Below are 27,330 nucleotides of genomic sequence, written 5' to 3' on the forward strand. Positions count from 1 at the left end.
CCGCAGCAGCCCCGCCCACCAGGGCCGCTCCCAGCCCCTACCCAGGGCCCCATTGGCCGAGTGTCTCCGAAGGGGCGGGGGAATGGTGCACGCTGGGGAAGGCAAAATAGACCAGGCGAGTCGGCATGGTCACGTGCTCAGGGCGGGAAATCTGACCGCACGTCCTGCCGGAGTCCTTGACCTCCACGGAACCAGGGATCGGAAGCTGCCCTCTGCTCGCCCACTAGGTCGGTATATCCAAGCGATTGCATTGGCCAGCTTTCCCACAGGGCCGACCCGGTCCCCAGCCACCTGGGTGGTTCACACACACCCCACACCCCGCTTGCCCCCAGAACCTTGGCCACTCGAGACAACAAGCCGCGACCTGGTCAAAATCCCTTCTTTATTAAGGGTTGTCAAGCTGTACACGGTCCCCACCCCACTCCGCTGTAAGTTCGGGCAGCGTAGTTCACCGCTCACCCGCAGCGGACCGCAGGTGGGCGAGGGGTGGGGCGGAGGGAAGGAGCTGGGTCCCAGCATGCAATGCGGCAGCCCAAAGCGAAGCCGTCCTGTCGCCCCTCCATCCCCCTCTAGGGACAGTGGGATGCAGGCCAGAGCTCTCTTGCTGGTAGACAGCCAGTCGAGGGCACACTTCCAGCTCTGTCCATCCCATGTGCAGGTGGTGGGGGGGTACAATAAGCAGCAATAGGGGCCAGGAAGGCCTCAGTCTCCCGAGGGGCCCATCCTAAAAGTTGGAGAGGGCAGCAAAGAATTTCCATCCTGCTCCTGCAATTTAGAAACTTCCTGCTTAGTGTCAAAAGATAGCATGAGGGGAGCTAGGAGCTAAAGCCGCCACACCAAGACAAAGCAAAAGCTGAACAGAAGGGGAACAAGCGAACAGAACAGGAGCAAGTGGCACACATGCCAGTAATGTGCAGGAAGCAGGGGAGAGGTGAGCAGGCTGCAGCACTGGGAGAGAACTGGGGGTGAGGTAAGGGCCACAGCCTGAGCTGCTCATCTGTTCAGGGTGCGGGGAGGGAGGCTGCAGAGGTTGAGGGTGAGGCCCCACCTCCCCACTCCACAGTTGGCACAGGTTCTCCCTGCTTGGCAGCTTCTGTGATGGGCAGTCCTCTGGAGACTTGCAGGGGTGGGTGCAAAGGTGGCAGTACTGGGGCTGGGCTGGGGACCAGTTTCTAGCACCACACTCTGAGCCAAGGGGTGTCCTGGGGCTGAGGCTAGAGTCCTGTGTGCCCTGGTTCCTAGGCCCCCAATCTCTCTCCTGGGGCTGTGGCGAGCCCAGCATTGGCACCTTCCTTGGCCAGGCACAGACACACAAACACCACACACGTGGGGCCAGGCAACACTCAGAGGAGCCCTCCATGGCAGGCGGATGGGATGGCAGGGCAACGGTGGCCTCCATCCTGGGGCATAGGGACCCTCCTCAGCCTCGTCTATACCTGTGGAGAGAAAAGGGTTGGTAATGGAGATAGTCTTCAGCTATCTGCTTACACAGCAGAAGCCTGGATAAAGGAAACGGAAAACTTGATTCTTGAGGAGGTAAGCAAAGGAAAAATCAAGTCCTGGATTTCACAGCAGGTGAGGGAAGAAAAGGAAGTGTACTTTGGTGGGGAAGTTGCAGTATCTCTGCCCGAGAGGCCCACCTCCCTTCACATGAGAAGCTTTGACCTCAGCCTGGAAGTTACTGCTTCTGGCAGTTGTTTTTGGGTCTTGAAGCCCTTACCTTGTGCACCTGAGGGGGAAGCTCATCCTCTGAGCCCTCTTCAGGCACGGGCTCTGGGTGCCTTGATGCTGACTGCCCATCTTCAGCCCATCCTCCAAGGGGCAGCCTAGAGAAGTGAGAGGGAGCCCGGGGCACTGTTCCAGGATCTAAAGATACAAGTAAATACTCTTAGAATGAACACAAACAGGAACGAGGAGAAGGGTTCTGGGGCTTTTGGGGGTAGGTGGAGGTGCGGGGGAGGGATTAGTCTCCTTGGGTCTGGTCCCTCTGACTTCTTTCGTCCCCTAGAGGCCCCAGAAGGACCACCCTTCCCTGAAGACTCTGTGTCCTTCCCAGTGGATACCTGTGATGCCTCCGTAGCGCCTCTGGAAGCCCCCCTGCAGGGCAGTGGTCTCAGGAGCTCCAGGCCGGGGTGCAGCACAGGGATAGCTGGCGGAGCGGGGGATAGGCTGGGGGCCCCGGGCACCCTCTCCCCCCTCTTCGGGGGCACTCTCCCCACTCTCATCACTCTCCCGGCGGTGCCACACATGCCGCTCAGGTTCAGCCTGGGCCTGCTGCTTGTGGAGCTGAGAAGTGGGGGATTCATTAGTTGGGGACAGAAGAATATCTGTCTGAAATAGCTACCCTCCACCATGGTATCGGCCAGTTCCTATTTATACTGCCTCGCCTAGAATCACTGACCCAGAGTATCTGATGTGTTAATAATGTGTAACATACACATGGTATCTTACAGGTTAAATTCTCAGCAGATCCCTGGAACAAGCCTGTGCATAGATTGTAATAGCTCTCATTTTCCCCAGTCATTTGATTCTGGAACAAATTGGTTGTGAATTGGCAGATCCCTGGAACAAGCCTGTGCATAGATTGTAATAGCTCTCATTTTCCCCAGTCATTTGATTCTGGAACAAATTGGTTGTGAATCTAAGTGCCAGGAACTCTTTTAGGTGCTAGGGATACAGCAGTGAACAAAATAGACAAAAATTCCAACTCCTGTGGGGCTTATATACTTGGGTGAAGTGGGGAAGGATAGATAATAAACAAATAAATAAGGGAAAAATACAATGTCACATGGTGCTAAATGCTATGGAGAGAAAAACAGAACAGGAAGGTTCAGGAGGGAAGGCAAGGGAGGTTTTTACTCAGGGTGGCCAGAGGTAGTCTCATGGGGAAAGAAAGAGCATACTTGAATGAGAAGGAGGGAGCCCTGTGGATATGTCAGGGAAGTAGATTCTTGGCAGGGGAAACCACAAGTGCGGAAAAGCCCTGGGTGAAAGTAAGCTAGGCTAAAAAGGATAGGAAGAGGATATATGTGGGAATGGAGATTGCAGAGCAGGTAAATGGCAGAGAAGAGATTTGAACCCAGGTCTTGCTTCACATCTAAAACCCTCTATTCTGTTTTCAGCTGCCACCTTGGTTCTACGACCCTGCCCCTTCCAGCCCACTCACCTGGTGCATATAGAGGGCATGCAGGCTCATCTCAGTGGATGCATATTCCGACAGCACCAGGCTCTGCAGCTGTCCTTCCCACACACTGCTCCCGGAGCTGGCTGTCCTGGCATCCACCCTGCCCCCCAGCACAGACAGCAGTCATCAACATTTCTGAGACCCACACAAATTGCTGGGGGCTACTGCCATGCCCTCCTCTCATGGCCCACCTCTACTCACCCAGAGCCTGTCATGGTGCTGGGAGCCCGGCCTGTGGGAGCCTGACCAGGCTGCAGAGGGGAGAAGGAGCGCAGGGCAGAGGCGACTTCAGCCCTGTGCCTGGAGCCCTGCAGGTCTCTGGGCAGTGGGGGACCCCGGCAGGATGAGCCAGCTACCACATTTGCAATAAGGCTCAGTGGCTATGAAAGAAAAGGGTGGGTAGAATTCTCAGGGCATAGGGAGGCCTCTGGGTCCCCCAGTATTCTGCACATTAGGACCCAGTAGCACAGACTGGACAGAAGGAAACTGACCCGGTAGGCCCTTCCGCCCCATGCGCACGTCCCATGTCCCAGCTCCTGGAGTCCACTCTTCCTGTCATCTCCCAGTCCCTAGGAACGCACCTCAGACTCAGATTGTAAGGATTGGATGGACGTAAAGAGGGCATTTTCCGGGAGCAGACCCCCTTGGGCAAGGCCTGCAGCTGCTCCGTCCCGCTGAACTTGCTCCTTGAGGAAACCTAGGAAGGCCGTGCTCTCACGTGGTGGCTGCCAGCCGGGGTTGGTGATGGCAAAGTGCATGAGCGACAACTCTGTCTTCCCATCCTCGGCTTGCTGGTACACTGATGCCTCCGTCTGCCCACCGGATAGCCACTGTACAAGGGAGGCTGCAGTGAACAGGACTGTCCCCTTACAGGAACCCTTTTTGTACCTTTCCTGCTAGTGGGGAGGCCTTGCCCCTGGAGGACAGAGACCACAATGCACTGTTGTATCTTGTCCAGGGGCCCTGGTGCCCACCCCACGAGTGGCCACATGCCGGGCTAGCTGCTTGGTTTGTGCCTTTCGGGGAGCTTGGCCAAGGGTGCAAGTTTAAGGCTATAATCGAGCCCAGGCTCCTGTTTACAAAGCAGTGTGTGCCCTGGTACAGCGTTGCCCCCAAGGCAGGGCTGCCTTTTTGTGATTTGTTGGCTCAGAAGGGTGCCTTTTTGCAGTTTGCCCAAAGACACTGTATATGCCAGCATCACCTCTGGCCAACTGCCTCCCTCCTTTCCTAATACCTGGGGGTGCCCATGCTGGCGAACATCCATCTGAGCGAAGGAGCAGGTATCTCCAACACCAACGACCTCCACGGTGAAATTGCGGAAGAAGTCTATAATCTCCAGGGCCCGTGGGCGCAGGCAGAAGATGAGGATGAGGGGTGTGACAATGGGGCTCAGTAACTCCTCCAAGATGAACACCTAAAAGGGAAGGGATCAGGGTCACAAGAGAGCAGGAGAGAGCCCAGCCCTCGCCACCGGGCTATCAGCCAGTCTCTAGCAGGCCCTAACTCCAACTCCACTCACTGCCTTGTACTGGAAGAGCTGGGCAAACTCGTCCCGGGTCTGCGAGCGGTGGGCATTACCCTGCCAGTGGTCAGGCATGTAGTGGATGTGAGCGAGGATCACGCGGAGCAGCTGCTCAGGGCAGAACACCATGTGCTGGTCCGGAATAAAGGACCTAGTGGGATCAGGGTCATGGTGAGACATAAGCCCCCGGGAATGCTAGTTGGCTTGCTCCCACCTGCTCCCCTGGCCCACCTGCACACGGTCACGGTGACCCCCAGGAGCGTGACAGTGGTGAGGACATGTTCCACAGCCAACACGTCTTCGTCGTAGATGGTGAGGGCAATAAGCACAGCCAGGATGGAGCCAGCAAAGAAGGCGCAGTTCTTGGCCAGCAGTGTCAGCAGAGGTGACAAGAAGCAATTCATGTACTTGGATGCGGGCTTGTAGCCTCGGTTGAGGCGGGACTGTAGCTCGTGCTCCAGCTCGTTGAAGTGGCGGAGGTAGCAGCGGCCGTAGAGCGACCAGCAACGTGCTCCCAGGGCCCCTGGCTCCCGCTTCAGTACCTCGGCGTAACTGAAAAAGGCATAGAGGATCTGCCAGATGAGGATGAGGGGGCACAGCAGGAAGTTGGCGATGCCAATCCACAGGATGCGGTTGCTGAGACGCTGGGCCAGCTCGAGCCGTTGTCCCCCACGTTTGTACTCAGCCTTGAGGCTCCATTCATTGAGAAAGAGAGAGCCAGGTCCCCAAAAGAGGATCAGCTCGAAGTTGTACTTGAGGCCCCGAGTGAAGAAGACAACCTCCCCGAGACCGGGCAGGCGGAAGCGCAGAGGCAGGAGGGATTTGTTAACCAGTGCTACCATGTAGTTCTGGAAACGGAGGATGCGGTGGTAGATGTCCAGCTCTGTTAGCTCACGCTTGTGGATGCAGATCTGGTGCTCCTTCTGGGTCTGCACAATCCGGGCCTGTACTTCTTGCCACGTGCAGTATGGAAGCGCAGACTATGGGGCGGGGAAGAGACGAGGGATGGAAGGTGGGGTTGTTGCCTCGGCCTCTTGCCCTGCGTGAGCTGTGAGGCTCAGGGGTCCTCTGAGTGGAGCCTTTAACCGGATGCTCCTTGATCTGCCAAGGACGGGTGAGGCTGCCCGATACCCGGGAATACAACCCCCCCCACTTCCCAAGCTGCAGAAGACGTCCTGGCCTGTGGTTGTAACTGCCCAACTTCCCAGTCTCACCATGGGGATGCGCAGAGCATGCAGGTAGAAGGAGTGGATCTCCCAGTAGCAGCAAATGTTATAGATGAACTTGATGAGCCGGTGAACCCAGAACACACCAGCAATGACGAGGATGGTGATAAGGGAGCCATTTTCCTGAATCCTGGTGGGGAAAAGAAGGGGAGGAGGAGTGGCCCTTGAGGAGCCTTGGCAGACATGCTGCTGTCCTGAAGGATTTGGAGAGGCTGAGCCTGAGCCTGTGTTCTGGGGAATGTTACTGCCTCACACTCCACTCCATTCCCCACCTGCCAGCTGAACAACAGGCTCTGGTGCCCTCTGAACTGCAGCACTTACCTGGCACTACAGACTTGGGCAGGCAAAAAGGCATCTGGCAGAGTAACCTTGACAGGCTCGGTAGGGTGAAGACTGTGGTTCACCATCTTGTTGGCAAATAGGATGTCGTAGTCCACACAGCTGACCAGGAAGGTGGTGAAGGCAACCACAAAGAGGAACTGCCTGGGGAGTTGGGAAGAGAGGGCGCAGTCCGAGAGTCAGAGAGATACCAGTGAAATAACATGGGAAAAAGGAAGAGTCTGGAAGCCCCAGACCAAGATTAGGGAGCAGCTTCTGGGGAAATGGGCTGGAGAACTCCCTGTGGGCTCTCTCTACTGCTTGGCCCCAGGAGACCCAAGCCAGCTCTTATTTTTTGCTCTTAGCTTCAGGCACCACAGAATCAGCCTGCTTTTCTACCTCATAGTAATCTCTGCCGCCACTCGCTGGACTCTTTCAAAGGTCTTAATTTGTGGTCTGTGGTCCCCAGTACCTGATTTCCTTTTGAGATGGTAGTTAGAAGCCCTTTGCGGATTTGAACTCTTTGCTTACGGAGGGAAGGTTTCCCAACCCCTTGACATTTGGCAAAGCCATATGGCTCCTTCCTCCTAGCAGGCTCTCTACTCAGCAGCAGGCCTAAGGTGCAACCAGGGCAGAACATAGACATTTTTCTCAAGTAAGTGGCTGGCATCTCTGACACCTCCTGCCTGAACCATGCCCATTCCACTGGAGCTCTGATGAAATGATCAAGTCTGACTTCTCTTTGTGGAAGAGATAGGACTTGGAAAGCTTTCCCTATAAGCGAGATTAAAAAAGATAAGGCTGTAAAATGGTGTCACACCCAGTCCTTAAACTATAAATGTTTGCAGAGTTTTGAGCCTAGGACTGACTTGCATTGGCGGTTTGGGCCAGGCGTTGAGCTCAAAGAGAGGAAACACTGAAATGTATTCCTTCACCACATCGTCCATCCCTTCTTATACTTACATGAGCTCAAAGATCTCCCCGATGAGCATACAAGTGAAGCCATTCTTCTGGTGTAGATTATAAACGTGTAATTGTTAAGAAAAAGTGGTCTGTATAGACAGCAATTAAGAGCACAGGGACTTCTCTGGTGGCGCAGTGGTTAAGAATCTGCCTGCCAATGCAGGGGACATGAGTTCGATCCCTTGTCCGGGAAGATCCCACATGGAACTAAGCCCGTGCGCCACAACTACTGAGCCTGCGCTCTAGAGCCCGTGAGCCACAACTACTGAAGCCCACACTCCTAGAGCCCGTGCTCCGCAACAAGAGAAGCCACCACAATGAGAAGTACGTGCACCGCAACAAAGAGTAGCCCCTGGTTGCCACAACTAGAGAAAGCCCGCCCAGAAATGAAGACCCAACATAGCATAAAAAAAATTAAAAAAAAAAAAAAAAAAAGTACAGACTTTGGTGTCACATACCTGAGCTGAAGTCCTGGCTCTATGACTTTCAAGCTGTGTGACTTTGGCCAAGTTACTTAACCTCTCTAAGCTTTTGTCTGTAGTGGTGTGTTGGGAATAATAGCACCTGCCTCATAGGATTATTAGGTCTGAGATAGTGCATATAAAGTATTTAACACAGAACTGACACAGAATAAGTCAAATGACATTAATTATTATGGTTATTAGCATACCATCAAAAAGGAGAATCACCCTTAGAGAGAGAGGTTCCTTATAAACTAACACTACAAAATGCAAAGCACGTAGCTCTTGATAAATGTGAGGTATCATTATTTATAATGATCATTATTTCTCTAGCCTCTTTCAGGCTCAAGGTGCCTGAAAAGGATTAGAGCCAAACCCACACTGACTTCTCATCAGGGGCCTGGCTTAGAGAGGGGCTAACGGTCCCAGAGCTCCAACACAGAGACACAAAGGATATTCGAGAGAAGAAGAGGTCAAGGTTTTCGATGTGGTGCCAAGGTGCTGTGGGTACAGAAGCAGAGACGTCAGAGCCCTGAAGAAGTGGAAGCCCCTGCTCCCTCAGTGTTCCTCCACCAATTCTCCCCCCAAGCCCCAGCTCTGGCCGTCATGTCCAAGAACTCACACTTGCTCCCCTCAGGGACGTGCACCAACAGGTCCTCCTCCCCGGGGGGTGAATCGCTGTAGGAGGCCTCTAGGCGCTGGTATTCAGTGTCAAACTGCGCCATCACCACCGCCCCCTGTCCACCTTGTCCACCTGGGGGTAATGAGGAAGGAGAGACCCAGGTTCAGACCCCTGGTGCTGTTCATCTTCTCCCCTGCCTACTAGACCAGAAATGAGTGAGAAGGAATCCTGGGCTTGGTCTCCACTACCAGTCTTCTTGGATCAAAGGCAGAGAAAGCAGTAACCCAAGGAGAGCAGCAAGCTCAGGGCTTGGGAGGCCCTCACTGACCAATGAGGTCAGTCATTCCCAGAGCCTTTATTGAGTGTCTACCGAGGCCTTGCTGGCCTGAAGGCAGATTCTGGCCCTGTGGGGGGTCTGCTTCATCTTCTATTCACTGGAGAGAAGGCGTCCTCCCCCTCCCCTCCTAGAGAAACCTTGGTCTCCCAAGAGACTAGCAGTTTGGAAGCACTTTGTAAACAGAGGTTTGAGATAAGCACATGGCCCTACCAGCTCCATGGGCAGTGTCTGCTCCACTCCAGCCCTCGATGCCCTGGCTCTGCAGCTGCTGGAGGAGAAGGTGTCAGGCCCCGGAGAGTGGGGAGTGGGAACAGAAATAAACCCAACCCTACCACCCCCCCATGCCCCACACTCAGGGGCGGCCAAGCAAGGGGCAGGGAGGCTGCAGTGGGAAAGAGGCACCCTTCCAGCCTAGGGCTATGCGTACTTTCTCTGGTTGTATTATACACGGCCACTCATTCAACTCTAGGGTCCCAAGAAGTGGCTCAATGAACCTGTGGAGACTGAGTCTGTACAGGGCTGGACTGTTTCTCCATGGCCCCACTTCAGCCTCAGAAATTAGATGGACCGTTCAGGGTCCACAAAGCCCCAAACCCAAAAGCCAAGAAGAGAGTCTTTTCTAAAGAGGACCTTTCTGGTCAACTCCTTCCCTTGCTTCCCTAGCCCTAAAGGCCCAGCAGGCAGGCAAAGTTCCTGGATGGGATATACTGATTGGGTCGGTGTAGACCCAGATCCTGGGTGAACTGTGGGTTGCCTTGGTCCTGGAGCCAGGCATGATCTAGGTGGCACTCAACCAGTCAGTGCAGACCCCGAGGCTGTGGAGCCCTGCCCAGCCAGGCCCCGGTGGGATTCCCTGGGTTAGTGAGAACCCTGGGTCCTAAGCTGACCAAGCCCTCAGGGAACTCACCACTTACTGGGTCAGTGTAGACCCAGGGCCCATAGAGCCCCTGCCAGCCGGGCCTGGGCTCAGGGGTTCCTGCGAACGTTGGAGGAATCGATCCAGTCCGACAGCCGATACCCGCAGGTGGGCTGGGTTGCCTCCCTACACCCAGCTGCCACGACCCGAGCCCAGCGCGCCCCCAGATCGCCCGGCCCCCGGCCAAGGGCTCGGCTCCCAACAGCGGACAACCCTGCGCGCGGCCCCGTCGCTCGCGCGCGCCCCCGTCCGCGCGCCCCCGCTATCAAAACATTCCGGCTGCGCGCCCCCGCCCCGCCCGCGGCGCCCCTTCCCTGGTTACTCGCAGCGAGCTCACTTAGGGCTCCGAGGGCACCCCTGGCCAGGCCCGACCCGGGCCGTGAGATTTCGGTATCCGGTCTCGCGTTTCACCTCACGGACGGCGACCCGGGTGATTTCAGGGGCTCCGTCGGCTCCGCTGGGCTCAGCCCGACCCGGAGCAGTAGGCCCGGCGTCTGCCACTCACTGTCACCCGCAGTTAGCCTGACCAATGAACATGGTGGGTGGAGACACGACGGCCAATCTCGGCGTCTGGGGCGGGACTAAAGGCTAGAGGCGGGCCTTGGAAGTCAGGGGACCAATTGTGCGCTCTACGTGGGGCGGGGTTCGGGTGCGGGCGACGCCTTTTGTCCTCTTCGCTGCCCCGTAGTGACGAGATTGTTGTGCTTTTGCAGAAATCCGTGCTTCGAACTATAGACGGCTGTGTCACTCCGCTCCCCGGGACCTTTGGGGCAGCTTCTGAGGGCGGGGACGAGTTCACGCGGTTTAGTCACTGCTGGAGGTCGTCGCACGGGTCATGAGGAGCGGTTGGTTAAGGAACGTCAGTGATTTTACTTCTGTTGGACTGGATTTGGTTGCTGAATGCGCCCCCATTTCACTCTTGTGTGGTCTGAGACTGGGTGGTGTGAGAAAGCGGGCTGGGGTGACGTATTAACCCCTGGCACCACGGTGAGGGCCGTGGTGCCTTGCGGCGTGGGGGAGACCAAGTCATGCTGGCGGGAGACGCGGCATAGGATCTTGCTTTGGGGAGCTCTGTTTCTTAACCGCCTTTCTGCTCAGCCATGTCGCCGGCTCCAGCTGCAGCCCAGGCGTCTGTGTCGGTCTCCCTGTTTGACCTCAAGGCGGATACTCCGGTCCTTCAGGGCCTGCGCCTGGTGAGCCACGCTCCCGGGGAGGCTCTGGCCCAGGCTCTGCAGACTTCGTGTCCAGGTATCTGGGAAGGTTTGGGGTGGACCCGTGAGGGACGTGACAGGGCTCTTTGGAGCTTATTGCTCCTTCAGGGAACACATTCTTATTGGTGTTTCCCAGCTTAGGAGCCCTTGTTGACATCTCCTTCTACTGGATAAAATTTATCAACCCCCAACTGCAGAGTGTTTGTTTTTTACTTTTCCATTTAAGCTGAAGTTTGTGTATATGTTTCTTAACTGTTATGAATTTAAGGCAACATTTGTACGTGTAAAATTAAAGTCTATATTTTGGTCAAAAAAAAAAAAATTCACTCGATCTCTGGATTTCTAGAACAGGCTCCTGAATTGTCTCCAAACAAATCTCTTGCCATTGTTTATGCCTCATGACATTACCACCACTGCCTGCAAAAACACTTCAAAATTCCTTGACATAGTCTAAATTTAACTATTCCAATCAAATCATTCCTTCTTGCTGAATATAAAACAACTTACTCTTGGTTTCATACAGCTTTAGTTTGGCTGTTTCTCTTGTACCTTTTAAAAAAACAAACTGCACACTGTAATTGGAAATATAAGCTAAAAAAGTGGCACTTGGGAAGTGATTTTTGCACAGTTAAAAAGAATTTTAACCTTACCAGAAATCATTTTCTAGGATTTCTCTAAACAATCCCTTTGGTTAATTTACATACAATGTTTGATTTATATTCATTTTACGTACATTTTTTCAGAAGCATATTTATTGTATAAAGTGATTGCTGTGCTATTCGTTTCATTATTACTAGATTGTAAATTCCTTGAAGGCAAGGACATGCCATCTCTTTCTTTTGTATCCTCCTCTGCTTTGTATATCAGACACTGAATGTAATCCTAGATACCGTGGATTTGGGCTCCTTTTCTACCTCTGTTTACCCTCCCCTTATTTAGGTTCAGGGGAGAGAATAAGCCCAGAAAGAAAACCACTCCAGGGTCCTCTGGATATTTCAGAGAAGTTGTTTTGTTCAACCTGTGACCAGACCTTCCAGAACCACCAGGAACAGGTAAAAGACCAGGTACAGAGCTAAATGGTGGAAGCAAAGGTGTAATGGTGGGTGGGGAGAGGTAGACATTTGTCTTTAATTAATAAAGTTCCATGTTTTAACTAAGAAAGTTAGTGTTACCTGGTCATACTTCCTGGATTTCTGTTAGAGGTCTTGGATACCATAAAAGGCCAGGCTGGGGCATGCTTCCACACTGTGCTTCCTTCTTTGCCTCCTACTAGAGGGAACATTATAAGCTTGACTGGCATCAGTTTAACCTAAAGCAGCATCTCAAGGACAAGCCTCTCCTGTCTGCCCTGGACTTTGAAAAGCAGAGCTCCACAGGTGATGACTGTTGGGAGACCTGTGTGGGGATAGGTCATGGGGATGGAGAAAGACCCTAGTTTAGGAGCTTGAGGAAAGGTCAAAGATGGGGCACCAAACTTGCGTTATCTCATGTTCTCAGGAGATCTTTCCAGCATCTCAGGATCAGAAGACTCGGACTTAGCCAGTGAGGAGGACTTGCAGATACTGGATGAGGAGAGGGCTGAGTTTGAGAAGCCTAACCGACCCCGAGGCTTCCACCCCCATCGGGTTCTTTTCCAAAATACCTAGGGCCAGTTTCTTTATGCCTACTGCTGTGTCCTAGGCCCTCGCCAGGCAAGTGCCAGCACAGGTTGTGTGGTCAGCTCCAGCCTTCTGTACACTCAGCCTAGATTTTCCCTCAGCACAGTCCATGTCTCACTTCTTTCCTTCCTTCCTGTTGGGAGTGGGTATCACACTTGACAGCACAGTCTTGGATTGAACTGGCTGGAACCTTAGAAGGGTCAAGTGTAATGGAATTAAGTTTGGAAATAGACCAATCTAGGTTTGAATTGTGGTTCTACCACTTGATCTTGACTACCTCCACAAGCCTCAAATTTTCTTATTTGTAAAATGGAGACAAATAAGTTGTATTAAAAGAGATGATGCATGTGAAGCACTTAGCATTGGCACTTATTTCTTGCTGTCAGTAAGTGCCACAGATATGTTTGTGCTGCTCCTCCGTCATCCAGGTGCCCCCAGAAGAAGAACTGCTGCTACAGAACCTGCAAAGTGGAGGTCCCAGGGACTGCGTGGTGCTCATGGCTGCCGCTGGGCACTTTGCTGGTGCTGTTTTCCAAGGGTGAGAGGGTGCTGCATGGGGTAAGGATGGAATGGATCCTGGTAGCCTGGGAGTACCAGCTGGTTTCCAGTACTGAGTCTGTGCTGTCTACAGACAAGAAGTGTTGACACACAAAACCTTTCACCGCTACACAGTGCGGGCCAAGTGGGGCACAGCCCAGGGGCTTCGGGATGCCCGGGGTGCGGCTTCCTGCTCTGCTGGAGCCAACCTGAGGCGCTACAGTGAAGCCATGCTATATAAGGTGAGTTAAGTGTCCAGATCTGGTGCTCCTCTAATCCACACTTTTTCCCTCTCAACTGATTAAACGTTACAGTAGGGAGGCTGGTTCCTGTATCCTCCGTCTTGGTTATTTTTGGGTAGATGAAGGTAGAATGGGGTGAATGCCCAGGAGTCTTAGTCCTGTCATTCTCCCTCCATTATCTTCTTTCTTTCTTTTTGGCTGCATTGGGTCTTCATTGCTGCGCGCGGGCTTTCTCTAGTTGCGGCGAGTGGGGGCTACTCTTCGTTGCGGTACGCGGGCTTCTCATTGCGGTGGCTTCTCTTGTTTCAGAACACGGGCTCTAGGCATATGGGCTTCAGTAGTTGTGGCACGAGTGCTCTAGAGTGCAGCCTCAGTAGTTGTGGTGCACGGGCTTATTTGCTCCGCGGCATGTGGGATCTTCCCGGACCAGGGCTCGAACCCGTGTCCCCTGCATTGGCAAGCGGATTCTTAACCACTGTGCCACCAGGGAAGCCCCCTCCATTATCTTCTACCTCCCATTCCCTACACATGATCTGTGGGTCATTTTTTGGTTGGAGATTTAAAAGTAGCAAGTGAAGAGATGCAGGGCTGAGTTACTTTCTTCTCTAGGATGTTCGTGACCTGCTGGCAGGGCCAGACTGGGCTAAGGTGCTGGAGAAGGCTGGGACGATACTGATGCGTGCACCCCACTCTGGCCGGTCCTTGTTCTTTGGAGGCCGTGAGGCTCCCCTGCAACGTGGGGATCCCCGACTTTGGGTTATCCCCCTCGCTACCCGCAGACCCACCTTCCAAGAGCTACAGCGTGTGCTCCATAAGCTGACCACCTTGCATGTCCATGATGAGCCTTCTGTCCAGATCCCCAGACTCCCTAGACCTTCCCGTACCTCCCAGCCCAAGCCTCGGCTTCTCATTTGTGCATCCAGATGATTTTCTAGCCCTCGTACTGCAGTCCGATGGCATCTTCATTGAGAGAAACCTGGGCTGTCTTCTCAGCTAAATTTGAGAACCATCTTTTGTTTTATGGCAGGAGAAGACCCCCGGGAGACAGGTTGGATTTACCTCAGACACACTGGAAGACAATGAGAGAAAGGAAGCCCATTGAGGAAGAAAGAAAGGTCCGCAGTGATGAAAATGAGGCACTCGGGCGGAATGAGGAAGCTCCCAAACAGGGTCTGAGCACCATCTGGCAATTGTCAAATCTCTCTCGGGGTCTGTCCTAGAACTGCAGTGGTAAATCCCCTACTTTCATAACTTATTCACTTCGCTATTTATAGGTAAACCCTTATATACTACACACACACTCACACAGGTCTGTTTATAGGTGGGGTATGTGGTAGCAATTACACGTTTTGTGACTCTTCCAAATCTATCATCTCTTTTGTTCATTGATGTATCCCTAGTACTTTGAAAAGTCTTAGCATGAAGTTGATGCTTGAATGTGTGTTGTGTGGATCTTACATAATTTACCTGTCTTCTTGGATGCTCTGGTTTGGGCTAAGGGCTGCTTGCCTCGCTGCAGACCACTGGCCTGCATGGCTGTCCCTGCTCGCGCTTTCCTCTGTTGGGCACCACCCTAAGGCTGTCCTGGGAGTGTCCAGGGACTCTTGTCCCTGCGTAGCTTCTTCTGGGCCTGTCCTTATCTGGGCTGCGAGCCTCATTTCTGCATGTGATACTAATGGCTTCAGCTCTTGATGGGCTACTTTATCTTGGGTGACAAAATACAAACAATTTTATTTCAAGTGATCTGGATTATCTCTCTATATACATTCTTATGCATCTGGGGCAGCCCACAACCTTCTACCCTCTGCTTATTCCTTAGATGGATCTAACATAGCAAATTTTTCCCTAGGTTCAGAGTCAGAGGGAGAGGATGGCTCCCAGGTAGAGTTGGAGCTAGTAGAGGTGACACTGGGGACGCTGGTTCTTCGTGAATTTGAGGTATTGCCCAAGCAGAGGAGGAGAAAAAGGAATAAGAGGGAGAGAAACCAAGACCTGGAGGCTGGGGCGCAAATGACTCTTTCCCAGCAACCTCAAGAAGATGAGGCCTTTTCAGAGTCAGCCCCTTTGGGGCCTTCCCCAGATGAGGCCAAGTCCCCTGGTCAGCCAGAGCTCTGGGATGTGCTTTTGACTGCTTGCCGAGCTGGAGATGGGGAATGCTGAAGCTCCGGCTAGCTGCCAGCCCCCTAGACCCTGGAGTTCTGTCTCTGCTCAGTGCCCCCTTGGGCTCTGGTGGCTTCACCCTCCTGCACGCAGCTGCCGCAGCTGGGAGAGGCTCAGTAAGTAGTAAGGGCCCTTGTGCCGACCCCTCCTGACGATGATCTTGGCACCAGCTACTTGGCAGTATTTCCCCTGGTCTGCTTGGGTGATGTTGGGAGGAGCAGGAGGCAGGTGATGTTGAACTCATTTTTTGGGTTTTCGCACCTAGGGACTCTCGGACCCAGCCACCGTACACACTTGCAGCTGACAAATCAACACGTAATGAGTTCTGGAGGTTCATGGAGAAGAATCCAGACGCTTATGATTACAGCAAAGCTCAGGTCAGCTGGAAGAGGAAGCAGCAGAGTGGGAAGGCATCAGAGATCCTGGCTAGATCTTTTCTGTTTTCTTACAGTTTTACCAAGGATAGTTTGTATAGGTCTTACCTTATACCTTCCCGGAAATCCTCCAGGTGCCAGGGCCACTGACAGCCCTGGAGGGGCTGCAGGCCATTCGGAAAAGGGAGCAGAAGGCAGCCCGGCGGCACCAGGAAGAGCGGCAGCGGAAGCGGCAGGCGCAGAAGCGGGAGCAGGAAGAGCAGCGGAGATTTGCTGCCCTCAGCGACTGAGGGAAGGTGAGGCTGGAGGTTCTTTCTTCCCCAGCAACGCTTCCTTAGAGGTCTGATCAGTGTGCAGCATCACTTCTTGGGTACCCTCTGCACCACTGGGGCCTTGTCCTTAACACAACTTTTCTTCCCCTCAGGGAGCTCTGGCTGCAGAGCGCCGACTGGCTGCCCAGTTGGGAGCCCCTACCCCTCAGGTCCCCGACCCTGCCATCATCAACGTTCGGTAAGTAAAGGGGGTGGGCGTGAGTGGGTAGGTTGTGATGAGTTAGAGGCCATTCTGTACAAGTAGAATGCATGCCCGCTCAGTGTTCAGAAAGGCTTTTGAGGGGATTTGAGATGCTCTGGGAACCTTTGGAATAAAAACAGAAGTGGCAGGAGGAGGGATAGGGAAGGCTTGGATTAGAAAGTTTCTGGGATACCTCTCCAGCCATTTTTCTTCCTCTTGTTCAGACGCCGCTGGAGCTGTGGGACATCCCTCCAAGGCCTCACATTCCCTTTCACTACTTTGACTTCTTTCCGCTCCACACGCTGCCTCCAGGATCATCGCTGTCGGGCTGGGAAGCCCTCTTCCTGATCTCTTACAGCTCCACCTGGGGCCAGCTCTAGGCTCTGAGAGGGCACATACACACTGGCCCTAGGTTTCTTCTTCCCCACGAAACCAGAGAGTATTTGGAAGATTGGCGTGAGGGACATTGAGGAACCAGGGCAAAGACAGGGCCATAGAGGTGTGTGGAGCTGGTACTGTCTCTGGAATTTTAATCACAATAAAGTTTGGCAAGGAAACTGCACTTGTACTTACATTCAGACCTGTGGCCTTTGTTTCCTTATGGTCACCATGGCTAGCACCAAGGGATCCTGCCCACTCCATGTCCCAGGTCCAAGGGTTACCTTTCTTTCAGTGCCCACTTAACTCCATCGGTTCAGAGGCACTTTCAGCTGAGAGGGAATAGATGTATGTCTTATGCATAGTGCTATTGAGGATAGGCCTATCCAGGAATTGGATTTGGGGCTGAAGAGGCACATTTTCTAGCTCCAGCAACGTGATTTTGTTGAGGGCTCCCCTAGGAAACAGCAGGGGTCTTGGCACGTAGAGGGTCTGTTGTGGCCCCCTCTTTGTCCAGTAGCGGCCCAAGTTAAACCCATTGATCCAGACTTGGCCCTGGGGAGGAGGAAGGAGAGGAATATAAAGGATCAGCTCTCAAAGGGGTAGAATTATCCCCTTTGGGGTTTCTAATCAGAGAAATAATTTCTGCTCTCCCTCCTTCCATGATTTTCCTCTCTTACCACCGTACTCCCCAGCCCCCCCTCACCGTCAGCAATACCTTGGTCCATCCAGGTAGAAAGAGAAATGTGTCCCCGCCTGAGTCTAAAATTGGGAAGGTTGTAGAGTAGAAGATGGGGCCAGAGGGAGTTTGAGGATGTGAGCTTTTCAGCAACTGGTTGGGAAACCACCACTTTACAAGATTATCAACTTTCAGAGGGAACATCAGCCACTGGGTAAGGACTGTTTGCCCCAGAATTGGTGGCTCCAATAGGCCCTGTGAAGAAGGCAAATGAAAATTCATCATTCTCTAAGTTCTAAGGCCAAACTATCCCTACTCAAGCCCTGGGATGCAACTAGTGGCCATGTCCAGATCCCCACAAGCTGCTACTTTGCTGCCTAAGCCCTAAGGACATAGCTCTTGTTTATCTTCCATTAGGCCCCTATCTTTCCAAGGGAGTTCGGTCAATAAGAATATTGGGGGTAGGGAATTCCCTGGTGGTCCAGTGGTTAAGACTCTGCACTCCCAATGCAGGGGGCCTGGGTTCAATCCCTGGTCAGGGAACTAGATCCCGCATGCCACAACTAAAGATTCTGCATGCTGCAACTAAAAAAGATCCCGCGTGCCGCAACAAAGATCCCACATGCAGCAAGTAAGGCCTGGCGCAGCCAAATAAATAAATAATTAATTAATTAATTAAATTTAAAAAATGAAATTTAAAAAAAAGAGTATGGGGGCAAGGGAGTGGTCATAGCTAGCTCACCTTGAAGTCACTGCTGTTAGACCCGAAACTGAGCCTCCCCATGTTCTCCAGCAAGACATCCAGTTTGGCCCCCTTTTTCCCCGTCAAAAATAGGTTGCGTTTCATATTTCGTTCCAAAACACCCTGAAACACCTGTGGATAAGAGTATCTGTGAAAGGGAGGAGCTCAGCATCTAGCCTGTGGCCACCACACAGGAAGCCACATTAGGACACTGATTTAGAGGGCAAAGAGAATGTAGCCCTTCTGTCACTTATCCATTCATAATGGAAGCTTATCCTTAGTCAAACGCTTCCTCATCCCAGCTTATCCCCTCAAATGTGAGCAGGCAGTGGGAAAAGGTAGATATGGGAAATTTAAGACTAAAGTGTGCTGGGGAGGAGAGGAAATGGGCTCAGAGATAGCCTGGTATTAGGTTCTCACCCCATCCACCATCACGTAGGCACGGTCATGGACTCCATTGTTTGGCACCCAGAATTGTGTTGGCTCAGAAACAGTATGGGTCAGATAGGTCCGGTACAACATATACCCATGGTCCTGGGTGTGTAAGAATAAGTTTATAAGCTGTGCTGAGAGATAAGAAAGGATACTGTGGGGAAGATGCATAGCTGAGGGAACCCTTGGTATAGCTGTTGCCATACCCACTGGATGGGGGATTATGCTTTACCTGGTTGACAGCCTCAAAGGTCATTGGCAGGATTGAATGGATGGGCCCTTGGGGGCATAGGAAGTCTAGGAAAGCCAGCAAATTCCCATCCTATTAGAATAAGGGGAAAGTATCAAAATATGAGGGAACTTTCAGAATAGAGGGTAGGACAGGCTGGGCTATTTAGAGAATAAAGGGGTAGAATTAGAGAGTAATGGGGAGAAGCTTACCAGGTGTAGGCTCAAAGGTCCAAGCATCATCTTGGGGCTGGGGGGAGGTAAAGGTCCCAAGGGAACTTCCTGGAACTGAGCCCAAATTCTCTCAGGAGCCATAGGAAAACCACACAAAGAACCCCTATTCCAAGACCCTAATGCAGGGTTCTTAACTGGGGGTCCAGGGAAGGGCTTCAGGGGTCATGAAGATTCTGTAATTTTACACATATTTGTGTGTATCTCCCCAGGTAATCCCATTTGGGTGGGTGAGAAATGCTGCCATAGGGTGCTCAGAGGGCTCTCTGGCCCAGACAACAACCACTGATTTATGGGATCCCTTTACAATTTGGGTACTCCCTCCCCCCAAATTAATAAAAGCCTTTGTTGCTTAATGAAGTGGTAGGGCACCTTGCTGATGACATTTCGAATAGCAAAAAGCTTAGGTGTGGGGTCCCCTGCTTCAGATATGGGTGCATCGTAGTCATAGCTGGTAGTAATTGGAAGAAAGCGTCCCTTCTCATCAGCACCTGGTCAAACCAATTTAATTAATTCAATATATCTTTCAGGTGATAGGCACTAAGCAAAGAAATGCATGCAGAGGATTTTGCTATCAGAAGGGGCAGCAGTAGCCATATCCAGCTTCTAGAATCCTAATCTGTGCAGCCCGCAGATTCTAATTCCTTGCTGCCTCCCTGCTGCCACCCCAGGGATCATCTGGACTCACCATTCCAGTATCCAAAGTTGGTGCCTCCATGGAACATGTACCTAAAGTGGGGGAGAGCAGGGGGAAAGGTAAAAGCTGACCCACTGAATCTTAACCTTCATCCCCGGCACCCAGTTACAGATTCATGCTGGCCCCGGTGTCTCCAGTTACATGTTCACACTGGCTCCCAACTTTAGCATGTTCTCTAATCCTTTGGTTACAGCTGGTACGGAGCGTGTGGAGTGATTCTGGCCCCAGTAATCCAGCCAGCCTGTGTAGTACTCAGAGTTCACCTACAGCGTGAAGTGAAAGGAGCTGTGAGCCAGATGGGAACCAAGCTCAACCCATTTCCCACGCTGACACCTGCTTTGATTGCCCTCCCCTCTGGCTCCTCACCAATGGCCCGCGGGGTTCATACTTCCGAAGCAGGGCAAAGATTTTGGTCATGTTGTCAGCTGCAGAAAGGAGGCAAAGGTGAAAGATAAGCAACGTGGAACAGGTGCCCCTTCCCCAGACTTCACTCCGAACCCTTGCTCAGGAGACCTGGGCCAAAATCTATAGTGGTATAGAGTCCCTGGAGGGAGCCACATTTGAGGCCTTCAGGGCCATCTGTGGTGAAGAGCAAGATCTTGTCTCCAAGCAGTGCACGGAAGAGCCCAGCCAGGTGTCTCATGTAGCTCATGTCGCAGGCCCTGTAGCTACCGTATTCATTCTCCACCTGCCAGGGGAAAGGAAAAGTGGAGGTCAGCTATGAGGTGGAGAAATTAAGGACACGGGCACCTCCTTCCCCTAACCCAGTCAACTTTCCACTTGTACCTGAATGCTAATGATGTTGCCCCCATTGTGGTAGAGCCATGGATGTATCTTGGGCAGCAAGACCTTGAACCAGGAGTCCACTGCGGCAAGGAAGTCTAAAGGAAGGGGCAGTGCTCTGCTCATCAGGGCACCACCACCTCTGCAGCCCCCACCCCTAGCATCAGTGCTAGCAACTTCAGTGCTGCCTGAACTCTGGGCTGCACTTTGCATCCCGCTTGTCCACAGCTGTGTCTGGGAAGCAGTGACTTGTCAGAAGAATCTCTGAACCCTAAGCACTTGTATAGTTGCATGGCAATGAAATTTGAGCATAGGAAACAGCAGTATTTCTTGTAAATTCATTTTTTAAATGTAAGAAAAATGTTAAAACACATCACATGGAGCTGTTATTATGTAATCATATATACTTGAGATTGCTATGAAGTAGCATGGGAGTTTACAAAAGTGTAGAATCTCTGACCTACACCCTGATGTAACTGACAGTCCAGGAGATTTAAGTCATCAAATGAAAGATCATTATATTAGGTATCATGCCTTAAATTCTCAACTCTTATTGGTGATTTCTGTTGACTCACCCTCAGAAGACTCATGCATGACCTCTGCCTCCTTACCTAAGCAACTCCAACTCAGGCTTCAGGTCTTAAATTTCACTTCCCCAAGAAAACCTCTGATATCCTAGATGAGGGTAGATCCCCCTGTTACACACTCTCACATCAACTCCTACTTCCCTTTCGAGTGCTTAACAAATTATAATTAAGCATTTATTTCTGTAATTATTTCCTGTTGGTCTCCCCCACTAGTGAGCAGGAACCTTGTCTGTCAGGTTCATTTGCTGCATCCCTGTCATTGAAGACAATGCTTAGCAGATAGCGGACTCTCAAAGGTGGAGTCAACGAAAGATATTTTAGAGGGTATTTTTATATTCTTAAAATATTTAATTCCTTTACATTTTGTGTTCTGTATAAAGGAGGCCCAGGTTGTTTTGCCTCCTTTAATCCAAGCATACATTAACTCTCATTCAACAGGTATTTATGGGTGCTCACTATGCACTAAGCAGTGTTCTAGGTGTTAGGGATACAGAATGGAACAAAATGGACAAAGATCTCTGTCCTTGTGGAATTTCCTTTCCAGTGAGGGAGGCAGTGAATTAAATAATCAGGTAAAATATGTAGTGTGTTAATGCCAAGGAGAAAAAATTAAGCAGGGAAGGAGGATATAAAATGGTGGGGCGAAGGGAGCTTAAATTTTAGAGGGTGGCCCAGGGAAGGCGTCAGCGAGGTCATTCTGCAGGAAGATAGAGGCAGTACCACGTGCAAAGGCCTCAAGACAGGAACAGCAGAGAAGGCAGCATGAACAATGGGGAGAAGAGTGGATGTCAGGGAGGTGACGGGGCCAATTAGGTAGGACCTAATAGACCATTTTAAGGAATCCATGGTTCGTATTCTGAATGAGTTGAGAACCTATTGGAGAGGTTTAGACAGAGAAATGACATGATCTAAAATATATATTTAAACATATTTAAAGAGGATCACACTGACTGCTGAATTAAGAATAGACTACATGGGGGAGGAGCAAAGAAGGGAAACCAGTTAGGAAGGTATTAAAGTAGTCCAGCTGAGAGGTGGTTTGGACCAGGGTGGTGGCAATGGGAGCAATGAAAAGTAATTGAATTCAATATATTTTGAGGGTGAAGCTCACAGGATTTTCTGATGGACTGAATGAGGAGCCTGAGAGAAAGACAGGTGTGAAAAATTCCACCACAGTGTTTAGCCTGATCAGTTGGAAAATGGACTTGCCATTAACTGAGACAGGGAGAGTGTATGAATAGCTGGTTTGGAAGGAACTTAGTTGTATCAGTATGCCTTTTAGACCTCCAAATGCAGAAGTCAAGTAGGCAGTTGGATATATGTTTTTGGAAGCCGAGGGAAGGTCCTGACTGGAGATACATATTTCAGAATCATTAGCTATCAGATGGAATTTAAAGCCATGCAAATCGATGAGATCATAAAGGGAGTAAATATATATGGAAAAGAGAAGTGTCCAAGGACTGAGCCCTGACACACCCCAGCATTTAGTGGAAAGGGAAATGGAGAAGGATCAGTAAGAGACTGAGAAGGACTGGTCGGAAAGATTGTAGGGGGAGGGGCAGGGACCAAATAAGTGTGGTATCATGGAAACGGTGAGAAGAGTATTTCAAAGGACAAAGTGATCAACTGGGCTGAATGCTGCTGACTGGTCAAGGGGGATAAGATCTGCGACATCACCATGGATTCAGCAATGAAGAGGTCACTGGTTTTCTTGAGAAAAAGAGATTGCATGTTGTTTTTCCATCAATACTTTATCATTTAAAATGTATTTCATAGTCAATTGAGTTTCAGAAATGCTATAAGTGGCATAAAGCTCTCCAGCACCCTAAGAAGTGAAACAGCACTTGGAGAGTCCCCAGCAGATATAAGGAATTTTGACCTTTTTAAAACAGTAAACTTTTTAAAAGGTGTAAAGCAGATAGAATTATTCCCTGCTCTAATGACTTCCTACTTGCACCTGAAATGAAATCCAAACACCTTGAAATATTGGGCATCTCATCTTTTCTTTCTCACGCTCTTTCCCTAGGTGATGTCTCAGTACGCATGGATTTAAATGCCATCTTTACACCGATGACTCCCAAATTTATACCTCTAGCTCAGATCTCCTCCTAAGCTCCACATTCACACATACTATTGCTTACTTAATATCCTCCCTTGAGTGATAAAAATTTAACATGACCAGAACAGAACCATTTTTTCTTCCCCAAAAGTTGTTCTTTTGCCACCCCTTGTCTTCTCTATCTTCCCTAAGTCAATAAACGGCACCACCATCTTGACTGGCCAGAAACTTGATTCCTTTCTTTCCTCATCCTACCCACACTGCCCCCACCCCTCCCCCTCTCATCAAAATCTGTCAGTAGAGTCCTGGTGATTTTTATCTCCAACCTATAGCTCAGTTCTGCCCTCTTCTTTGTATTTCCACCACTATCACAGTCCAGAAGCCATCATCTCTCTCTTCAGCTACAATCATAGTCTCCCAGTTAAGTTTCTCCACCTCTACCCTTGCTCCCCTCAATCCATTTTCCACATCTAGGCTAACGTAATCTAAAAACAAATCAGATAATTCTGGTTAAACTCTTTCAATGACTTTCTACTATGCTTATAATAAAATGCAAACCCCTTACAGTGGCCTGTAAGATCCTGCATTAACAGTCCCTGTCTATCTACAATTTCTTGTCATACTACTCTCCCTTACCCACTGTGCTCCAGCCATGCTGGCCTCAACCATGCCATGTTCTTTCCTATCTCTGGGCCTTAAAAGACACCATATCCGGGAACTCCCTGGCGGTCCAGTGGTTAGGACTTCACACTTTCACTGCTGAGGGCCCATTCAATCCCTGGTCTGGGAACTAAGATCCTACAAGTCCTGAGGTGCGGCCAAAAATAAATGAATTAATTAATTATAAAAAAATACGTCATTCCCTCTACCTGGTCGTTCTCACCTCACTCTTCATATGACCGGTGCTTTCCCTTCCCTAGAGTAACTGAAATGTCATCTTCTCAGGAAAGCCTTTTCTGGCCTTCCTACCCAAAAGAGGCCCTGTTATTCACTATCTCAACTCCTTGTCTATTTTCTTGTGTAGTATTTTTAAATAATCTTATAAGTTTGGGGTTTTTTAAAATTAATGTTTCTCCCAGACTGGGTCTGTCTGGTCCCCCAGTTCCTAGCATTCTGCTGCGCATGATGAAAACAGTAAATATTTGAATGAATGATCTCTGTTTTGGGCACTCAAATGACCCATTTTGTTGTTGTCCTTTGCTTTTTTCTGTGTCAAGTCTTTTTTTTCTCAACTCACCTGGATCTGAGGTTCTCAGATGAATTTTAGGTTTTCGAAGCAACCAGGCTGGGAGACCCCCCTGAGACAAACATAAGGAAAACAGAGAAGTGAGTGGGGGACTTCCCTGGTGGCACAGTGGTTAAGAATCCGCCTGCCAATGCAGGTGACATGGGTTCGAGCCCTGGTCTGGGAAGATCCCACATGCTGAAGAGCAGCTAAGCCCGTGCACCACAACTACTGAGCCCGCATGCCACAACTACTGAAGCCCGTGCGCCTAGAGCCAGTGCTCCACAACAAGAGAAGCCATTGCAATGAGAAGCCCGCACACCACAAAGAAAAGTAGCCCCGCTCACTGCAACTAGAGAAAGCCCGTGCAGCAACGAAGACCCAACGCAGCCCCCCCAAAAAAAAAAGAAGTGACTGGGCTTTGTTGTCTGGGAGTGGAGTAGGGGAGATAAGAAGGGAGGAAGTTGAGTATAGTGATGGAAGTGGCCCTAGAGTGGGGGCAGATGCGAGTAGTCTGGGAACCGCACTTGGGAGGCTTTGCTTCTGTCCATTCTCCAACTAACTCACCATCTCCCACTCTGCACAGATGTAAGGTCCTGGTCTCAGTATGACCAACAGGTTCGCTAAAGTTGCCTCTTTCAGAAATGCAAAGAGGTCACGGCTGCCATTAAATTTATAGACCCCAGGCTCCGGCTCGTGGTAGTTCCAGGGCACATAACTGAGAAAGGAAGAGGTTAACAAGGGCCCAAGGCAGGGAGATGCCGGGGAGGCCTATGGGCTCAGGCCTTGCAGGGAATCTCCAGGAAGCTGTTGGAAGGAGGTCCTGGCCCACCCTTTCCCACCCTTGGCTGGGAGGCCCTGGAGCTAGAACCCCTCTCATACGCAGCCAGTCTTCCTGTCCTGATCCCCTTCTTAAGGGGGTGGTAGGAAGAGTAAATCCCACCCTTCCATGGCTCTCGGGAGCACTTCTTACAACTGTACGGCGTTGAGGCCACTCATTCGCATCTTGAAAAGCCGGTCTGCCCAAAGCACCCGCGGTACCCGAAAGTAGTGCAGGCTGCCAGACACGTAGCGGAACGGGGCCCCGTCCAGGAGGAACCTGTCATGATCCGGATCCACTACAAACGACCGAGTGTCTGCCTGCAAGGGGAGAGACGGTGCTCAGCTGTGATCTGGAGTCGGGGGTCAGCGTCTGCCAAGAGCAGAGGAGATGGAACTAGCCCTTCCCAGTATTCTGTTGTTTTCACTTTCGTTCTCTCCTCCGCCAGATCTGATCCCGTCTCCCCGCACCCAGCCGGCTGGTTCGATACTCTCATCCTACCTGGGGCAGCAGCAGCGTCAGGAGTGGCAGCAGCAGGGAGGGAAGGCAGAGCAGCTTCTTGGGAGCCATGGCGCTTTCGGGGCTCTTCTAGTCAGAGACGGTCGTCCGACCTTCACGTGGCGGATTCCTGGGAGGGAACCTCAGCGAGCAAGTGGGCGGAGACCACCTCAAGTTGCCAGGCGAATTAGTCTGGGCTTTGTCTACAGCCTGCAGCTACCCGCTACTCTACTAGTTTGTAAAATCCTCTACATCTTGCTACTCAAAGTGCAGTTCATGAGCCAGCTTCACCAGCCTCACCTGGGGGCTTGTTAGAAATGCAGAGTCTCAGATCCTACCTCAAACCTATAGAATCAGATTTTGTATTTTGACAAGTTTTCCAGGTGCTCCTAAGCAAACTCAAGATTGAGAAGCAGGGACTTCCCTGGTGGTCCAGTGGGTAAGACTCTGTGCTCCCAATGCACTAGATCCCGCATGCCACAACTAAGAGCCCACATGCCACAACTAAGAGCCCATATGCCGCAACTAAGACCAGCGCAGCCAAATAAATAAAGATTGAGAAGCAGTGCTCTACTACACTGAGCCCCCTGAAGGTGGGGAGAGTCTTATCCATCCTGAATCCTCTGCTTCTATCACAGGGCCCGGCACATAGCAGGTTAAATCTAGATGAATGTCAGAAACAGGTTCAGAACCAAGGGAAACCAGAGGAAAGGGGGTGGGGGGGGACCAGATTACAAGAGGGATCTTTTTCCTGGAGAGTCCTGTCCTGCTTCAACAAAAGAGACCATCTAGGCCATCCTATTTTCTTTGGATGTGCACCCCTTTCCAATTTATCCCTGCCCGCTTAGGCAAGAGACGTCAAGGACAACTGCTTTGTTCCAAGGCTTGGGAATTTGTGAATTTCCATTACTCCTGCCTTCACAGTCCCAAGCCTGGGATGTGAGGACCAGGATAATATTATTATTATTATTAATTTCTGCTTATTGACACTGCTGAGGGCTATGTGTCAAATACTGTGCTAAGCACTTTACCTCTCATTTAATCTTCAAACAACTCCATGAGGCAGATGATTATCATTCCCATTTTACTGATGAGGAGATTGAAGGATACAAATATTAAGTAGCCTGTTCAAGGTCACACAACTAGTTTAGTAGAGCTGGGATTTCAACAAGGCAGTCTGGCCTCACAGTTCATGCACTTAACCTTAGGTACTATTATACCTATCTTACAGTGAGGGAAAGTGAGCCTCCCAGAGGTTAAGTAACTTGTCCAGGTCACACAGCTAATAGGCTATTAAGACAGGATTCAGACCCTAGTCTGTCAAGAGCCTGAGCTCTTAACCACTGAGACTACGGTAATGTGATACAAGCCAGAGCCCTCAAGGTTGTACTGATCAGAGCTCCAGGGGTCCAGGCCGCCAGCACCCGCCCCTCTCAGCATCCACCTCGGGCTGGACCGTAGTTGGCTACCCAGTGCGCGGGAAGTATGACGCCTCCTACCTCTGGCATTGGGAGATGGAGGTCCTGGAGGGCCTCGGGCCGAGCCCGGCTTTGCTCCCCTTCGGCGTAGATGCCTGCGTCTTGACCCCTACTGAAGGCCAGGTGTGGAACCCTCACTCGGGTCCTGGGACCCGTCCTCCCCCAGGCCTAGCCAGCCCCGGGCTTCTCAGCTCCACGCCCAGACATCGTCTGTGTGCGCAGCGGTTGCTAGGATACTGCGGGCCGTTA

At 51.2% G+C, this 27,330-nt stretch overlaps 3 protein-coding genes across 8 annotated transcripts; 1 reads left to right on the forward strand and 2 right to left on the reverse strand.

Annotated features, from left to right (window-relative positions):
• Positions 1-365: 365 nt before the first annotated feature.
• ATG9A (autophagy related 9A) lies at positions 366-10,057 on the reverse strand. Of its 4 annotated transcripts, XM_061187576.1 has the most exons (17): positions 9,887-10,057; positions 9,541-9,609; positions 8,844-8,901; positions 8,297-8,428; positions 8,132-8,175; positions 7,214-7,278; positions 6,254-6,415; positions 5,921-6,062; positions 4,938-5,686; positions 4,704-4,857; positions 4,419-4,598; positions 3,766-4,014; positions 3,386-3,564; positions 3,167-3,284; positions 2,064-2,286; positions 1,721-1,866; positions 366-1,436 (listed from the first exon to the last, which is right to left on the reverse strand). In XM_061187576.1, the coding sequence occupies exons 4-17, from the start codon at positions 8,397-8,399 to the stop codon at positions 1,431-1,433; spliced, it is 2,520 nt and encodes an 839-aa protein (XP_061043559.1). In that variant the 5' UTR covers positions 8,400-8,428; positions 8,844-8,901; positions 9,541-9,609; positions 9,887-10,057; the 3' UTR covers positions 366-1,430. The 4 variants fall into 4 exon arrangements, with proteins under 4 accessions (XP_061043559.1, XP_061043558.1, XP_061043557.1 ...); XM_061187575.1 differs by lacking the exon at positions 9,541-9,609 and having other exon boundaries at positions 8,844-8,898; XM_061187574.1 differs by lacking the exon at positions 9,541-9,609 and having other exon boundaries at positions 9,887-10,056.
• ANKZF1 (ankyrin repeat and zinc finger peptidyl tRNA hydrolase 1) lies at positions 10,036-16,818 on the forward strand. The gene is given in 15 exon segments (XM_061187582.1): positions 10,036-10,087; positions 10,263-10,797; positions 11,700-11,812; positions 12,034-12,136; positions 12,258-12,451; positions 12,847-12,956; positions 13,050-13,197; positions 13,807-14,077; positions 14,242-14,367; positions 15,047-15,343; positions 15,346-15,477; positions 15,586-15,734; positions 15,866-16,027; positions 16,156-16,241; positions 16,469-16,818. Coding segments are annotated over 14 exon segments (2,163 nt in total). The 5' UTR covers positions 10,036-10,087; positions 10,263-10,649; the 3' UTR covers positions 16,593-16,818.
• GLB1L (galactosidase beta 1 like) lies at positions 14,914-27,323 on the reverse strand. 3 transcript variants are annotated; one of them, XM_061187578.1, is made up of 18 exons: positions 27,103-27,323; positions 25,607-25,733; positions 25,259-25,425; positions 24,853-25,003; positions 24,298-24,358; positions 20,418-20,512; positions 20,145-20,319; positions 19,998-20,056; positions 19,773-19,894; positions 19,623-19,663; positions 19,307-19,425; positions 18,917-18,991; positions 18,708-18,797; positions 18,464-18,577; positions 18,044-18,175; positions 17,341-17,556; positions 15,840-17,177; positions 14,915-15,739 (listed from the first exon to the last, which is right to left on the reverse strand). In XM_061187578.1, exons 2-17 carry the CDS (start codon positions 25,673-25,675, stop codon positions 16,914-16,916), a joined length of 1,950 nt encoding a protein of 649 aa, XP_061043561.1. In that variant the 5' UTR covers positions 25,676-25,733; positions 27,103-27,323; the 3' UTR covers positions 14,915-15,739; positions 15,840-16,913. The 3 variants fall into 3 exon arrangements, with proteins under 3 accessions (XP_061043564.1, XP_061043561.1, XP_061043562.1); XM_061187579.1 differs by having other exon boundaries at positions 25,607-25,745; XM_061187581.1 differs by lacking the exon at positions 18,464-18,577 and having other exon boundaries at positions 14,914-15,739.
• Positions 27,324-27,330: the final 7 nt, after the last annotated feature.

The sequence above is a fragment of the Eubalaena glacialis genome, chromosome 1 (genome assembly GCF_028564815.1).
Source record: "Eubalaena glacialis isolate mEubGla1 chromosome 1, mEubGla1.1.hap2.+ XY, whole genome shotgun sequence".
Classification (NCBI taxonomy): Eukaryota; Metazoa; Chordata; class Mammalia; order Artiodactyla; family Balaenidae; genus Eubalaena; species Eubalaena glacialis.

What these genes read in the sequence shown, in the direction of transcription:
- GLB1L (XM_061187578.1), bottom strand. Translation starts at nt 25,675, where the DNA reads ATGGCTCCCAAGAAGCTGCTCTGCCTTCCCTCCCTGCTGCTGCCACTC. An exon ending in GACCTTTGAGCCTACACCTG is followed by an intron (nt 18,798 to 18,916) that starts GTAAGCTTCTCC and finishes TTATTCTAATAG; the next exon opens with GATGGGAATTTGCTGGCTTT. An exon ending in CCTACGTGATGGTGGATGGG is followed by an intron (nt 18,176 to 18,463) that starts GTGAGAACCTAA and finishes TCTTATCCACAG; the next exon opens with GTGTTTCAGGGTGTTTTGGA.
- ATG9A (XM_061187577.1), bottom strand. Translation starts at nt 8,399, where the DNA reads ATGGCGCAGTTTGACACTGAATACCAGCGCCTAGAGGCCTCCTACAGC. An exon ending in CCTTACAATCTGAGTCTGAG is followed by an intron (nt 3,565 to 3,765) that starts GTGCGTTCCTAG and finishes TTTCTTTCATAG; the next exon opens with CCACTGAGCCTTATTGCAAA. An exon ending in ATGCCCTCTATATGCACCAG is followed by an intron (nt 2,287 to 3,166) that starts GTGAGTGGGCTG and finishes CCCACTTCTCAG; the next exon opens with CTCCACAAGCAGCAGGCCCA.